This window comes from Podarcis muralis, chromosome 10 (genome assembly GCF_964188315.1).
Source record: "Podarcis muralis chromosome 10, rPodMur119.hap1.1, whole genome shotgun sequence".
Taxonomy (NCBI): Eukaryota; Metazoa; Chordata; class Lepidosauria; order Squamata; family Lacertidae; genus Podarcis; species Podarcis muralis.
In genome coordinates, this window is record NC_135664.1 from 35602648 (window position 1) to 35620175 (window position 17528).

Below are 17528 nucleotides of genomic sequence, written 5' to 3' on the forward strand. Positions count from 1 at the left end.
CTATGCTCTGATAACCTCTAGGTTAGATCACTGCAACAACATTATACATAGTGCTGTCTCTGCAGATGGTTCAGAAGCTTCAGCTGGTGCAGAATTCAGTGGCCAGGTTGCTCATTGGGGCAAGGCAGTTTGAACATATTACACCAATCCTTGCCCAGCTGCACTGGCTGCCAGTAATTCAAAGTGTTGGTTTTGACTCTGGCTCAGATCCACAAAACCTCAAGGAGCACCTCTCCCTATATGAACCGATCTGGACCTTGTGATCCTCACCTGAGACGCTTCTTTGTGTGCCTTGTCCACGAGAGGTCCAGAGGGTGCGAACATGAGAACGGATCTTTTCTGTGGTGGCTCCCTGTTTGTGGAGTACTCTCCCAAGAGAGGCATGTCTGGCCCCTTCATTACATATCTTTAGGCCCCAGGCAAAAATGTTCCTCTTCAACCATACCTTTGACTGATTAACATTCTAAGTGCTTTTAAATGTGTTTGTGGGAGGGGCATTATTGGTTTGTTTTGTTTGTTTTTTGATTATGTATTTTGTGTTCTCTTTTTGTATTTTTCTGTTGCGAACCACTCTGGGATATATGGAGGGAGGGTGGTATACAAATTTAATAATAATATACATTATTTTTCTTTTGTATTTGTTTTATTTATTTGATTAGCATATATTACTCTTGATCTCCCTTTCGGCCTTCTGGACCCTTCTGTCTAATCAGTAATGCTCACATTGTGTCTATGTGAAGATGTTTGGACATAGGACAGGAATAGAGAACCTTTGGCTCCTACATATGTTGCTGAACTGCAGCTCCCATCCACCCCAGGCAGCATGGCCCATGGTCAGGGAAGATGGGACTTGTAGTTTAGCAATATCTGGAGGGACAGAAGTTTCCCACACCTGACTTAGGGGAGACTCTTAGTCGCTAAGTGTATTAATATGAGTACTGGCATAAAATCCCTGCCTCTGGTCATCTAAACACCCACAAATTATTCTGATTTTCCGTGTACATAGTGATATGTAATGAACTTCTGATTTATTCATACAGAAGTTAATAAGATTCTTCTTCTTGTAGAGATACTTTGCACCAACTCCGTTCCATACTTTTTGTTGCTATAAAAACACAGCTGGTTCTCCTGTGCGTGATCACAAATAAATTTGACTCTCGTGGCAGGTTAGTTATAACCAAGCATCATAACAATGATAAACAACAATCATATTTCACACTATATGAGCATCTCTACACACAAAAGCTGTTGGGATGTTGAATTTGAAAATCAACAGGCATCTTTCTTGGCTGTGTTTTGGCATTAAGCAAGGATAGCTAGGGACCAATCCTCAGGAGAAAGCGAAGCTGATGCTTTTGTGGTATCTTGAGAGGCATAATTCCTAGAGATGTGCGAACTCATTATAGCTCAGTATGCAGCTGAATTGTCAGAAGTATGAATTCCTAAAAAGATTAGCTTTTTTTGCTTTTCTTTTTAGTGTTCTAAGCATGTTTGACCTTTGCATGTGTGCAGGCATGTTTTCATACGATTTATGAAAGTTCTTCACATCCTTGCTTACGTTTGCTCCATTGAAGCCCTGAAAGCTGCAGAACCCTCCCCATCATCTGTGAGTTCAGCACTAGTGGAGGAAGAGGCATGCTGTGGGAGCGCACCGCCCCCAGCAGCGCGATCCCGGCAGGGTGCCATCACGGCTGCCCCACTGCCCGTGCTGGGCACCATGCCCCTATGGACGGCACACCATGCCCCCAGGATGCATGCCATGCCCCTACAGGTAGTGCATCACATTCCCGGGACGCGCGCCAGTCCCGCCCCTGCATGCTCTCCGCCCCCCGGTGCTGGAGCATGATGCTCTGCCACTAAAGTTCAGAACCAAGCAAGGAGCCAGAAATGAGGCTTATAAGCAGGTTAAACATGACATTACAAACCCATTATTTGCACGCTCTGTCAGCATCCCTATCATTTTATTTTATGAAGGTCATTTAAATATGTACTGAAAAATCATGTCTTCTCCAATATTTATGAGCTGGCCTTGGCGCACGGAGTCCTCTCACATATTCTCTGCTTTCTTTCCTCTGTCGAGCACTTAATGGCAGAGCAAAAAGATCACAGAATTGCCTGAAGATGGGATTCTGTTACCATGCAATTTTAGTTGTTAATACCTCCTTGTGGTGAGGGGAGCAGGTGCTGAGGGAGGATAAGGAGTGGGAGTAAGGGTATGCAAGCCTATGACACATCCCTGATCTCATGGAGCACACAAACCAGAAGGAAGGCATGTCAAGATAAGGAAAGGTTATATTTATTAAAGTATAACAAGGTAGAACTTATGCCATTCTTGCATAAAATGTGTGGCCAAGTATGACCTGCACATACAGGTAGAAAACCTCACCTGCTGCTAAGGGCCAAACCCACCCCAGATCAACTTCGATACTCAAGGAGTCTCTCACCTGGGAGGAAGTCTTGCAAAGTTGCCTCCTTAACTGTGTGGTAGGGAATGGTATTAATATGTAGTAAAATGCGCTCTGTTGGCCTGTAAATCCCACGTTCCAATTAAATACTATAGAAATTGACACGTTGCTGCTAGAATAAATAAATAATAATAATAATAATAAATTTTATTTATATCCCGCCCTCCCCAGCCGAAGCCGGGCTCAGGGCGGCTAACAACACTAAAACAGTACAACATTATAAATACATTCTAAAAATTAATTAAAATACAAATTGATGGCAACCATAGACTAAAGCTTTGTAGAGATTGCCAAAGGAGGGAGTCAGGCTGCGCCCTGACCAAAGGCCTGGTGGAACAGCTCTGTCTTACAGGCCCTGCGAAAAGATGTCAAGTCCTGCAGGGCCCTTGTCTCTTGCGACAGGGCATTCCACCAGGTTGGAGCCGCAGCCGAAAAAGCTCTGGCTCTAGTTGAGGCCAGCCTAACCTCTCTGTGGCCTGGGACCTTCAAGATGTTTTTATTTGAGGACCGTAAGTTCCTCTGTGGGGCATACCAGGAGAGGCGGTCCCGTAGGTACGAGGGTCCTAGGCCGTATAGGGCTTTGAAGGTTAAAACCAGCACCTTAAACCTGATCCTGTACTCCACCGGGAGCCAGTGCAGCTGGTATAGCACCGGATGAATGTGATCTCGCAGCGAAGACCCCGTAAGGAGTCTCGCTGCGGCATTCTGCACCCGCTGGAGTTTCTGGGTCAGTCTCAAGGGCAGCCCCACGTAGAGCGAGTTACAATAATCCAGTCTGGAGGTGACCGTCGCGTGGATCACAGTGGCTAGGTCAGGGCGAGAGAGGTAAGGAGCCAACTGCTTAGCCCGGCGGAGATGAAAAAATGCCGCCTTTGTTATAGCTGCAATCTGCGCCTCCATGGAGATGGAGGTATCGAAGATTACACCCAAACTCTTAACGGACGGTGCTGGCATTAATTGCACCCCCGCAAGAGAAGGGAGTTGCCCCCTCAATCTCATATCGTCCCGTCCCAGCCAGAGGACCTCTGTCTTCGAAGGATTTAACTTCAACCGGCTCCCACGTAACCATCCAGCCACAGCTTCCAAGCATCTGATCAGTGTGTCTGGGGCCGATTATTTAATATACTAAATAATAATTGGCAGGTCTTAAAATCAAGTGAGAGTTTAGAATTAATTAAGTTGTGGCAGTTTAGATTTTGTATATCTTTAAATTGTACTTTTTACATGAATACTCATGTCTATTGAATCTGCATATATTTTATGTATAGAATCTAAAGCTTGTATGTACCCAGTGCTTCCCCTCCTCCCCCCCCTGCGCAACACTAGCTGAGGCCCCCACCCTTACTTGCTAGCCAGAGGCGGTTTCTCCTTTTTCCTGTGCTTACTTAAAAAAAGAAATTGGGATGGAGTGGGGGGTGTCCTGCATATTCAGGCTACCCTGGTCTGGCTGCGAGGTGAAGTTTCTGGCAAGTGCTGCCTTTGCCCTAGGGAGGTGCTCTTTTCAATGGGTGCAGCTGCTGCTCATGTCGTATGTGTGTCTGTGTCTGTGTGAACATGTGTGCATGATGGACAGAGGTATGTATGTGTGCTTTGTTTGAAAGAGGAAGGGTTGTATATGGGGTGGGTGGGTGAGGAAAGGAAGAAAACATCTATATGAGGTCTTTGTTCATATGTGAGAAAAGAGACTATGTATGTGAGGTCTGCAGAAGTGAGGGAAGGTGCACCTGGACAGAGAGGAAGGTCTATGTGATATGTGCATAAGTGTTTGTGTGTGCAAGTTGGGGGGAGGTATGTGTGCATGTGTGGTATGTGAGAGAGAGGGACAGGTGCACCTGGACTGAGAGGAAAGGAGGCATATATGTGTGGTTGTGTGAGAGACAGACAGGGCAATGCATGTGTGCCTGTCATCTGTATAATAATAATAATAATAATAATAATAATAATAATAATAATAATAATAATAAATTTATTATTTGTACCCCGCCCATCTAGCTGGGTTTCCCCAGCCACTCTGGGCGGCTTCCCACAAAGATTAAAAATAGATTAAAACTTCGCACATTTCAAAATTCCCTAATTCTAAATGTCAGGTAGTTGTTTATCTCTTTGACATCTGATGGGAGGGTGTTCCACAGGGCGGGTGTCATGTATGTTGAGTGCATGTGGGTGTTCCGTGCTGGTGCAGAAGAGAATGTGATTGGTCACCTTGTATATTTTCCCTGGAACCAGGTTATGTTCTCTGTGGTTTGTAGACAACAAGGTCTCTCTCTCTCTCTCTCTCTCTCTCTCTCTCTCTGGGTGGGTGGGTGTGGGTGGGTGTGGGTGTGTAAAATCAATATTGTGTGACTGCCACAAAAAAACCCAGCAGGCAAGCACCTCTAATGTTGTGCTATGGCATACCTGCATGGCTAATACTGTGTGCCACATCATACACTCCACACTGGGCATTTTGTGATTGACAGCAGTGTTAATTTTTAATTCTTTTTAACAAAAGCCTTCAAAATTACCTAAAAATCTTGATTTTTTAAAAAATGTAGTTTTAATTTTTATTATCAACTTTTTAATTAAAGATTCCTCACAAATTCAATGGAAAAGTGGGTAGAGGGAGTGCAGGAAGAGGGGAAAGGCCCTTTTACTTTCTCAAGGTGTGAGTACAGGAACTTTGGTGTTGTTTTTTTGCCACCCCCATGCTGCCCCCATACAGAGCATCAGCTAATTTGCTGTTATGAAATAACTTTGCATGCTATAAGTCATTGTCTGTTTCATATTAGAGAAGATTCAGAGATATGTTATTGGAATGATGATGGAGATCTCTTCTGATGTTTATTGCATGTGCAGTATATTGTTAGCTATATACACTGTTTCATTGCAGGGGAAGATCCTGAAGCCAGAAGAATGAGAACTGTAAAGAATATAGCAGATCTGAGGCAGAACTTGGAAGAAACTATGTCAAGCCTTAGGGGAACTCAAATAAGCCACAGGTACTATTTAACAATTGGTTAAATATATACGGGTTGAAGCAGAAAGCGTGTGGGTTTTGAAAGGAGAAACCTTGAAGATGTGCACCCAGTTTCGTTTTTGCCAGTTTTCTTATTGTCAGTGTTATCCAGTTAAGTAGCAGCCTCCTTAAATTCCATGAATGAAATGTGTCAGATTGGGCAATGCCTGCCAATGCGCAATCCAGCCCATGCTCACAGATAGGAGCAAGAGCACACCTTTGCTCCCTACTCACCTGGCATTCTTCCCCCATCTCTCCTTATCCTGGGATTTAAGTACATAGGACTCTCCCTTTTATCAAGTCAGACCCCTGGTCCTTCTAGCTCAGCATTGTCTACACCTGAACTTTTCAGGATTTCAGCAAGGGGTCTGTCCATGTCCTATCTGGAGAACCCAAGACTTTCTGCATCAAAATATGTGTTCTACGTCTGAACTATGACCCTTCCTCCTGATGAGTTGGACACACACACACACACACACACACCACTTTGTGCGGTGGGGCTTGCATCATCTTCTTCCAAACTCCATGCCTTAATTCAGTGAATTAGTTTTAACAGGTCCTACATGTGTAAAATCCAACACACATAGACCCAAAGCATGTAGACAATTCTCTCATATATTTTTCTAAATACTAATTGCACAAAATGGGTCCATGTATGTTGGATTTTACAAGCATAGGTCATATGCTAAATGGGCATATGTCCTATGGATACTGAGACACGCGATAGTACAGCAGTAATGACAGATTGGCAGGAAAGAAAGATATGGAACAGATCAGAAACTGGGATTATCCAGTCAAGGCCACTGTCCATCTAAACCACAAAACATTTTCATTTACAGCCGAAATGCTAAAAATGGATAAGCTGTCTAAAATGCCACCATGAGATTAGCTGCAACTTCTGTATATATTGAGTATGAAAGACCCACATTTTCCACTGAGATGTTGCATTTTAATTTTCCACACTTATTCACTTGCTTTCTTCTCAAAATCCACCTGCAGTAAAATGATGAAACAAAAAAGTATCCTTTCTTTGAAAGTGTTGAATAAAGGATTTGTTCTTGTAGGAAAATGAACGCATCAGGCTGTGATGGCCTTAAATATAAACTTCGTTTTTGTTCTGTGCTTTGACTTTTACTGTCTCTCCCCTCCCTATGCTCAGAAGTATAGAAAGCACAGTTCATCAGTTTTTGTTTTGCTTCACAGCACATTGGAGACAACATTTGACAGTACTGTGACAACCGAAGTGAATGGGCGAAGTATCCCAGGCTTGACAAGCCGATCCTCTCCAGTGACCTGGAGGCTTGGACAAGCTAGTCCTCGTCTCCAGGCAGGCGATGCTCCTTCCCTGGGTGGAGGGTACCCTCGCAGTGGTGCTAGTCGCTTTATCCACACTGACCCTTCTCGGTTCATGTATACCACGCCTCTTCGCCGTGCAGCTGTTTCTCGCCTTGGGAACATACCCCAGATAGACATGAGTGAAAAAGGAAGTAGCGATCTGGACATTTCCTCTGATGTTGATGTTGGAGGATACATGAGTGATGGGGACATTCTTGGGAAGAGCCTCCGTGCTGATGACATCAACAGCGGGTAAGTGTTTGCTTCCCCAGACCCTCACATAACACACAATGTTCTTCTTGTTTGATGTGACCAATATAAGCACCATATGATTCGAAATGTATTTTCTGGGTGGGTTGGCCCCCAAAATATATATTATAGTGATGCTCCCTAAGGTATGCACCATCTTTCTTTTGTCCTTTTAAAGTCATGGAGAAAGGAGAGGCAGAGAGAGAATGAAAAACCCTCAGTCATCTCGTGTTAATGATGTGTCTGAGGCTAAGTTAGGCCAGCCCCCTGGAAACAAAAATGCTTCAGGGAAATTCGTTTGCCACCAATCTTGGGGTATCTTATCTTGTCCCAGCTCCCAGTGTATGGCTTAAAAATCTAGGCCTAAAAGTTTAGCATAACCCTTGTGGTGGGGCATCAGGTCAATCTGCCCCTGTAGAAACAATTCTGGTCCACCATTCTTGACAGGTGTTTGGTTTTGTGAGTTAGAAACTGTGTAAGACTGAATTAGATCCTCTTCTTAACATTAATGGTAGATGCGTTCCTTATTTTAGTAGGGTCCAAAAAACAGAAGGAATGTGTGTGCTATAATGATCTTAGCACATTGGAATGAATGAATAATTAAATGAGAAAGAGATTACAAACAAAGTTTTTGTTTTGCTGTGCACACCATTCCCTCTAGGTTTATTTTGTTCCAGTCATTGTTTTAAATGGGGGCAAACAAAAACCTGTTTCTTACAGGCGTGAAATTTCAATACCTACCTGTCAGATTCATTCTATTGAGAAATAAGCTTTTCTGGAGTTTATCGGTTGTGCATTTTATATCTGACCACAGGAATAACCTCAAGAGATGGGAAGGTATCATTTATTAACTTTATCTAGTAGGGACTGCTTTGGGGCACTTCTGAATTTCAGTACTGCTTGCAATTTGATGGGGGTTTAAGCACAAGTGTTTTTCCCACAATGGCCACATAGATATCTTTAAAATGCTGGTATAGATGAGTTATTCATCACATTGTTGAGTGGTCACTGATATAGATTTATAGTCACCAATATTTTAATGTTTTTCTAGAGAGTATAGAGGGTTCTAGAGAGTATAGAGAGTTCTAGAGAGGGACGCGGGTGGCGCTGTGGGTAAAACCTCAGCGCCTAGGACTTGCCGATCGCATGGTCGACGGTTTGAATCCCCGCGGCGGGGTGAGCTCCCGTAATTCGGTCCCAGCTCCTGCCCACCTAGCAGTTCGAAAGCACCCTTAAGTGCAAGTAGATAAATAGGTACCGCTTTATAGCAGGAAGGTAAACGGCATTTCCGTGTGCTGCGCTGGTGCTGGCCACGTGACCCGGAAGTGTCTCCGGACAGCACTGGTACCCGACCTCTTAAGCAAGATAGGTGCGCAACCCCAGAGTCGGACACGACTGGCCCGTACGGGCAGGGGTACCTTTACCTTTACCTTTTTATAGCTGTATTAGTCTGTTGCAGCAAAACAGAGTTGTTGCGCCTTAAAGATTAACAAATTACTTTTTACTTTTTACTGATACTCAGAAATGTGTATATTTACTGCATTACTCAAATAGTTGTACGTGCTGAGAATAAATAATAATAATAATAATAATAATAATAATAATAATAATAATAATAATAATAATAATAATGTCCTATATGGAAAATGATGAAAGGGTTTCCCCTGCTTGCCAGTGTTACCACTGTTGGCAATATTATGCTTCCTTTCTACATAATACATTAGATTCCTAGGACATAGAAACAGAGGCCCTCAGTTCCTCTTTAGATCACTCATGTTCAGTGCATAGGTGTTGCTCTCATGTTCAGTACATGGGTGTGTGATGTTCTCCTGGACATAGTTCCATGGCTGCTTTGATGCATAGGGAAGAACTCTACAAGAATGTAATCCATATATCATATAAGAATTACAGATTTAGTGTCAGTCAACATGTAACATAGTAGGATCGCTGTTTTTGTTTTTTTATTATTAAGGACTAATTATCTGCCCCACACAGCTGCTTTGATGATTGGTGAGGTTTTTTTAAGTCTTTCCTCTCTATAATCCAAATCAACCTCATCCAAACTGGCTATTTGTTATAAAGCGGTGTAGGGCACTAGAGTGGTGGGCAAAGAAGCAAGGCTGCATTGCTGGTCCAGCCCCCGACACCCATGTGTTGAGAGCAGATGTCAGAGGAGCTAGTAGCAGCTGTCAGGGAGAGAGCAGTTTACATCAGGGATACATAAGAGTGGATGAGCGTGTTAAAAACTATAATTGATCCAAATGGTAGATTTCTTGCATCATTACGTTTGGGTCTTTAGGAGATGGGCAGGGGAATGTGACCTTGTTGCTCCTTCTTGATTGCTCAGTGGTTTTTTAATACTGGTGACCATGGTTTCTTCCTGGACTATTTCCATGAGTTGGGACTTGGTGGCACTGTGTTGCAGTGGTTCTGCTTCTACCTGTGGGGATAGGTTCAGAGAGTAGCATTGGGGGAGAATATGTGTCCATGTCCTGGCAATTTTTTTGTGTGTTAAATAATCTATGGGTTTCTAAACTGTGTGTTGGAGGGAGGTATGGTTTTTTAATTATGCTATGTATTTTTGTGTGTTTATTTTGTAAACTGCCCTGTGATCAGCTGTTGGCCATTAGGAGATTTAGGGCATTGTATCATCATCATACTGATGACACCCATCCCTTTCCCCCCTGTTATATCTGAGTCAGGGGATGCTTTTGTGCTTGTGGCTAGCTGTAGTGGTGGGCTGGATAAGGGTCAAAATACAGAGATTGAATCATGGTAAAATTGAGACTCCGTGGGGTGAGTGGTTCCCATATTCAGGAGCTAGGGAATTCTCCACAAGGTTGCAATCTCTCTGAAGGGGCAAGTTTGGAGGTGCCCCTAGGTCCATCCTTCCTATTACAGACCCTGGAAAACTCTGTGCGAAGGACTGCCCATTATCTTAGGTTGGTATGCCAACTACACCCTTTCCTGGACAAGAATAGCTTGACCACTGCAGTTCATGTGTTGGTGTCCTCACAGCTGGACTACTATAATGTGCTCTATATGGGACTTCCCTTGGGTCTGATTAGGATGCTGCAGCTGGCGTTGAATACCATGGTCAGGTTGTTGAGTGTTTGTCTGCCTTTAAAAGTATGAAAGACTGAAATCAGAATTAGAGAATTTCAGTCTCCATGTCTAAAACCAAGCCTGTGTTCCTAAGACAAAGTGTGACCCATTCAAAGAAGTGGTGTTTATTTCCAAGTAAATCTGCTTGCCCCCTTCATGGATCACTGCCTTGCCGTGGCGAAGGGGCTTGAAGAACTCAGAGAAGCTATGAACTATGCCGAGCAGGGCACACAAGATGAACAGGTCATAGTGGAGAGTTTTGACCAAACGTGATCCACCTGGAGGAGGAACCGGCAAGCCACTCCAGTATCCTTGCCAAGAAAACTCCATGGACAAAGACAACAGGCATATAAAAGTTATGACGCTGGAAGATGAGCCCCTCAGGTCGGAAGGCGTCCAACATGCTACTGGGGAAGAGCGGAGGACAAGTACAAGTAGATCCAGAGCTGATGAAGCGGCTGGGCCAAAGCCGAAAGGACGCTCAGTTGCGGATATGCCTGGAAGCGAAAGGAAAGTCCAATGCTGTAAAGAAAAATATTGCATAGGAACCTGGAATGTAAGAACCATGAACCTGGGTAAGTTGGAGGTGGTCAAAAATGAGATGGCAAGAATAAATATTGACATCCTGGGCATCAGTGAACTAAAATGGACGGGAATGGGCGAATTCAGTTCGGATGACCATCACATCTACTACTGTGGGCAAGAAACCCGTAAAAGAAATGGAGTGGCCCTCATAGTCAACAAAAGAGTGGCGAAAGCTGTACTAGGATGCAATCTCAAAAATGATAGAATGATCTCAATACGAATCCAAGGCAGACCTTTTAACATCACAGTAATCCAAGTTTATGCACCAACTGGTGCTGAAGAATCTGAAATTGACCAATTCTATGAAGACTTACAACACCTTATAGAAGTGACACCAAAGAAGGATGTTCTTCTCATTATAGGGGACTGGAATGCTAAAGTAGGGAATCAAGAGATAAAAGGAACAACTGGCAAGTTTGGCCTTGGAGATCAAAACGAAGCAGGGCAAAGGCTAATAGAGTTCTGTCAAGAGAACAAGCTGGTCATCACAAACACGCTTTTCCAACAACACAAGAGACGACTCTACACATGGACATCACCAGATGGGCAGCATCGAAATCAGATTGATTATATTCTCTGCAGCCAAAGATGGAGAAGCTCTATACAGTCAGCAAAAACAAGACCTGGAGCTGACTGTGGCTCAGATCATCAGCTTCTTATAGCAAAATTCAAGCTTAAACTGAAGATAGTAGGAAAAACCACTGGGCCGGTAAGATACAATCTAAGTCAAATCCCTTATGAATACACAGTGGAAGTGACGAACAGGTTTAAGGATTTAGATTTGGTGGACAGAGTGCCTGAAGAACTATGGATGGAGGCTCGTAACATTGTACAGGAGGCAGCAACGAAAACCATCCCAATGAAAAGGAAATGCAAGAAAGCAAAGTGGCTGTCCAACGAGGCCTTACAAATAGCAGAGGAGAGAAGGCAAGCAAAATGCGAGGGAGATTGTGAAAGATACAGGAAATTGAATGCAGATTTCCAAAGAACAGCAAGGAGAGACAAGAAGGCCTTCTTAAATGAGCAATGCAAACAAATAGAGGAAAACAACAGAATGGGAAGAACCAGAGATCTGTTCAAGAAAATTGGAGATATGAAAGGAACATTTCGTACAAAGATTACCATAATAAAAGACAAAAGTGGAAAGGACCTAACAGAAGCAGAAGACATCAAGAAGAGGTGGCAAGAATACACAGAGGAACTATACCAGAAAGAAATGGATGCCTCGTACACCCTAGGTAGTGTGGTTGCTGACCTTGAGCCAGACATCCTGGAAAGTGAAGTCAAATGGGCCTTAGAAAGCACTGCAAATAACAAGGCCAGTGGAAGTGATGGTATTCCAGCTGAACTATTTAAAATTTTAAAAGATGATGCTGTTAAGGTGCTACACTCAATATGCCAGCAAATTTGGAAAACTCAGCAGTGGCCAGAAGATTGGAGAAGATCAGTCTACATCCCAATCCCAAAGAAGGGCAGTGCCAAAGAATGCTCCAACTACCGCACAATTGCACTCATTTCACACGCTAGCAAGGTTATGCTTAAAATTCTACAAGGAAGGCTCAAGCAGTATGTGGATCGAGAACTCCCAGAAGTGCAAGCTGGATTTAGAAGAGGCAGAGGAACCAGAGACCAAATTGCAAACATGCGCTGGATTATGGAGAAAGCTAGAGAGTTCCAGAAAGACATCTACTTCTGCTTCATTGACTATGCAAAAGCCTTTGACTGTGTCGACCACAGCAAACTATGGCAAGTTCTTAAAGAAATGGGAGTGCCTGATCACCTCATCTGTCTCCTGAGAAATCTCTATGTGGGACAAGAAGCTACAGTTAGAACTGGATATGGAACAACTGATTGGTTCAAAATTGGGAAAGGAGTACGACAAGGCTGTATTTTGTCTCCCTGCTTATTTAATTTATATGCAGAATACATCATGCGAAAGGCTGGGCTGGATGAATCCCAAGCTGGAATTAAGATTGCCAGAAGAAATATCAACAACCTCAGATATGCAGATGACACAACCTTGATGGCAGAAAGTGAGGAGGAATTAAAGAACCTTTTAATGAGGGTGAAAGAGGAGAGCGCAAAATATGGTCTGAAGCTCAACATCAAAAAAACGAAGATCATGGCCACTGGTCCCATCACCTCCTGGCAAATAGAAGGGGAAGAAATGGAGGCAGTGAGAGATTTTACTTTCTTGGGCGCCATGATCACTGCAGATGGTGACAGCAGCCACGAAATTAAAAGACGCCTGCTTCTTGGGAGAAGGGCAATGACAGGCCTAGACAGCATCTTGAGAAGTAGAGATGTCACCTTGCCAACAAAGGTCCGTATAGTTAAAGCCATGGTCTTCCCAGTAGTGATGTATGGAAGTGAGAGCTGGACCATAAAGAAGGCTGATCGCCGAAGAATTGATGCTTTTGAATTATGGTGCTGGAGAAGACTCTTGAGAGTCCCATGGACGGCAAGAAGATCAAATGCATCCATTCTTAAGGAAATCAGACCTGAGTGCTCACTGGAAGGACAGATCGTGAAGCTGAGGCTCCAGTACTTTGGCCACCTCATGAGAAGAGAAGACTCCCTGGAGAAGACACTGATGCTGGGAAAGATGGAGGGCACAAGGAGAAGGGGGCGACAGAGGACGAGATGGTTGGATAGCGTTTTTGAGGTTACCAGCATGAGTTTGACCAAACTGCGGGAGGTAGTGGAGGACAGAGGTGCCTGGCGTGCTCTGGTCCATGGGGTCACGAAGAGTCGGACACGACTAAATGACTAAACAACAACAACAACAACAAATCTGCTTGCGATAGAGCTGTATGTCTGATTGCTCATTGATTTGAGAGTTCCATGGGATTTGGTGCCACTGATTTCTATGTAAGCATGCATAGAATTGAGTTCTGAAAGTTTCTTCAAGTGTCATACTCCAGAATTGTTTTTACATTTTCTGGTTGGTCCTGACTGATGGACCCTGGAAGTCTGGTTCAAAAATGAGAAAAAAGCAGATTGCACTCACCTGAAATCCAGCCACTATCTAGTATAAGAAACTTTGTGCATCTATGCAACTTAATGACTCATGTGAAAGCATTCAAAGCAGTGTGAGACTTTCTATCTCAGCTAATTTTTTCTTGAATATTTTGCTTGTGACATATACCGATTAACAGTTTTTGTACTGCTTGACTAAATATGTATTAATTAGTTTATCACCTTGGAGAATAAATTAAGTTGTCTCTTTTGACATCCGTAATGAGAATGACTTGGTAAATAGTAGCAAGCAGCAGCGCTCTTGGCCAGAATATTTTTTAAGTACCATTTCTGCGTTAGAATAAAGAGCAAAAAATGAATAATAAGCACTGAAAATTCATGCTTCATTCAGGCATGTCAAGTCTTATCTCTCTTTCCTCTTTCATTCCCACTTTAATTACTTTAAACACTTGGGGATGAGAATCCAGCAGTAATTAGGAATTAATGGAAGAGGGGCCTATTTCTTGTGAGGTTCAGCCTCTTCACTAATGCATTACCATGTAAGAATCAAAATGCATTGAAGTCTTGAGTCTTGAAGTCTTCTCCTCCATTTTCTTACCTTTGTAGTTCTATAGGAATGAAGGCTGCAATCGAGTCCCATCCCCTCCCCTCCCTGGCAGAAGGCATCATACAATATACACCATCTTGTATCCATTGGAAAGCAACATTCTTGTTTGCATTTCTGGGTGCAAGATCACATCCATAAGTGTTTCCAGTGCCTACAGATATGACTTCAGAGTTCAAATACCATAGGTTGGTGTGGAAACTGGCCCCCATTTCATTCACAAGACTTTCTGAAAATGACTAATAAAGAAATTCCCCCTAAGAAGCAATTCAGATAACAATACATTCCAAAATAAGATGATATAAAAATAATAGCAAGGTAAGCTTCCCATTATTGTAATCATTCTGTGGTCACCAAGCTCGCATCAGTTTCTCAAGCAGGTCATCTCTATCTGGTGCATGAGGCTGGCCTGTCTAGGTGAATGTGGTGCTTTCTTGACTTAATTTTGTGATTGAGGCCAGATATGCATAGGATGTGGGCCGTAGATAAAGCCGCCTCCCCATGAAAGTGTTATGTGTGCACCATGTCGCCTTTAAATACTGTCAAAAATTTAGTAAGCAGCAAACCCATCCATGCCATTTGTCACTGGTGTGCCAGTATATACTGTAAATGCAGGTGGACCACTTACATGGGAAAGAGTTTAAACCCACAGAGAGCACCTTTCCATGGATTTTGGACAAGAGTCCTTGGCCTCCTGCAGGATAGCTCAGTTGGTAGAGTATGAGACTCTTAATCTCGTGGTCGTGGGTTCGATGCCTGTGTTGGGCAAAATGATTCCTTTGTGGTCCCTTCCAGCTCTGATTCTATGACAAGCTTATCTGAACTTGCCATGGATTGAACCTGAGATGGTGAACATATGGTCTTATCACTGAACTAAAGTCCTTCTCCTGCCTGTATCCTATAAAGAATAGGCCTTAATTAGGCCAGGAGGTGTGCGCCAGTGTAGTTAGTGTGTCAGTCCTTCTTTTGGTTGTTGGCAGCTGTGTGTATATATCATAATAAAAGAAAGATTAATGCACCTTTTATGGTCCTCCACTTTCACTTTACCAAGACTAAGTGTATGAGTAGGCACTCCAGGGTATACTCCACCCCATCCCCCTTTCATCATTCATTTGCTTCACTGAGATTCTCACAGAGTCGGCCAGCTAAGTTTCACATTGGTCATATTGAAGCATTTCTGTCGAATAACTGCATCCCCAGCAAAACTGTCTCAGATGGAAGGAAAGTTTTCAAGCCTGAGGCGGCAAATTTTGACAAGCGCATTTCACATGGAAGCATCTCCTGTCAAGTGCTTCTCCATGTGAGAGGACTGTACCACCTGACAAGTGAACAGCTCAATCCATTCCTAGTTACGGTGGTTCTGTATGGCTGCTTCCTTTGTAGAGATCTGCAGTTCGATGTTTATTGATGCTTCTGGTTATGTTTACTGTAACACCAGTTTACCATTCTCTGTGTTACTCTATTCCTTATCTGCAAGGTAGGAACTGCTCCTCAGTCCTTCCTTCCTTCCCTTGCTACAACAAAATTCAAGCAGTTGTTCTCCTGACGTAGGGGCAAACTAGGCATGACAGCTGTGGAAGGGGGCACTTCAAATGTGGACAACAGTGATGGTGTAGGAGGTTTCACCATGTATGATACAGGTACCCGTATGGTTTTTGTCATGGAACAAATAGCAGCTGTGGAGGTGTGCCTTTATTAAGAAAATCAACACAGTGAGAGATGGTTAAGCACCCACTTAATTGCTGGGAAGCATAAATAAGTATTCTGGAAGGGAGAAGCTGCTAGGCCAGAATGGTTGTCCAACTACGCCAGTGTTATCTACTCTAACAAGCAGTGGCACTTGAGGGCATTGGACAGAAAAGAATCTTTCTGCCTGATCCTGTTCCAAGGATTTAGACCTTGGAGCTTTCTGTAAACAATGCATGTGCTGTACTACTGAGTTATAGCTCTTCCCCTTTGTGCTGACTGCTGTTATCACGAGATGTCCTGTACACAGAGCTACCACTTCATATTTTGTTTGGTTCTTAGGTTCACCTTGATGAAATTGGTAAAACCCTGCTTTAGAGTTTAAATTCTGCAGATCAAAAACTTCATCTCTTTCTTTTCACTCTGCCACAGCGCTGCATTGACAGTGCTATATATAAATAGGTGGCACCAGCTGGTGGCATTTTCTCATGATTAAAATTATATATTTTTATTTTCAGTTACATGACAGATGGAGGACTCAACCTGTATACAAGAAGCTTGAACCGAATTCCAGACATGGCAGCCTCCCGAGATGTTATTCAAAGAGGGGTTCAGGATGTGACGGTGGATGCAGACAGGTAATACCTCCCTTTATTGTCTAAAAAACACACACCCAAACAAACAGCAAATTATTACAGAGACCTTTGAAAGGCTGTTGACATTCCCCTGTGCGAGGCGTAACATTTTTATATGGAAATCTGTGAATCCGTACCTAACAGGTTAGACAGACATAAGTAATGATATAGAGAAATCAAGATAGAATTGTGAATCAGAAGCTGTGGACAGAATACAGTTATTCCTGAAATGCCCTAGCCTATGTGGGAGAAAAGCAATGCTCCAACAAGATCCCTTGCACCACCAGCCACAGGACAGGGGATCCCTATGGCTTGGTGCCTGAAACACAACAAAAATTATGGTTCATCAAATGTAACTACTTGGTTTTTTTATCATGAAGTATAAATGCATGGGACTATAAGTGCATGGGGCAGTAGGAAATGAAGATGGAGCACCTCCTTGCTAAAAATGTGTGACACCTAGTACTGACATTGTTTTTTTCTTGTGTATCATATGATTGCCAGAGTTTAAAGTGGCATTTTTAGCAGGAAAGAGTTTAAAGTGGCTCTTGCATGTGTTTTCGCTTTCTGATTTATTTTTTATTCCGCCATATGTGCATGACGCACAGCGAGTGCATGTGTGGTGCAGCCCACTGGCCGGTTTTTAAAATGGGAACTGTAGCCTCCAGATTAAAAAAAATGTTTACTGTTCCTGTTTTTAAGGCTTCCTAAAGTTCTTGCGCCATCTGCTACTGGATAGAGGATTTGGCAGTTGTCTTGGGCTCAGTTCAGGCTAATCTGCTGTGTTTTCTCAGCCAAACCACAGTCAACATAAGAGTTTAACAATAAAATGTCCAGATTTCACTGATAGTTTAGTAACAAGCTTCTGAACTTTTAACTGATAGACTGGA

The 17528-nt window shown here is 43.1% G+C and overlaps 1 protein-coding gene across 11 annotated transcripts in view; it reads left to right on the plus strand.

Moving 5' to 3' along the window:
• Positions 1-17528, plus strand: part of NAV3 (neuron navigator 3) — a 438084-nt gene that overhangs the window by 326670 nt on the left and 93886 nt on the right. For all 11 annotated transcript variants that reach the window (XM_028745995.2, XM_028745990.2, XM_028745986.2 and 8 more), the window contains 3 exons: positions 5335-5443; positions 6664-7047; positions 16522-16641. In XM_028745995.2, the coding sequence (XP_028601828.2) occupies positions 5335-5443; positions 6664-7047; positions 16522-16641 (613 nt within the window). The remainder of the gene's footprint in view (positions 1-5334; positions 5444-6663; positions 7048-16521; positions 16642-17528) is intronic.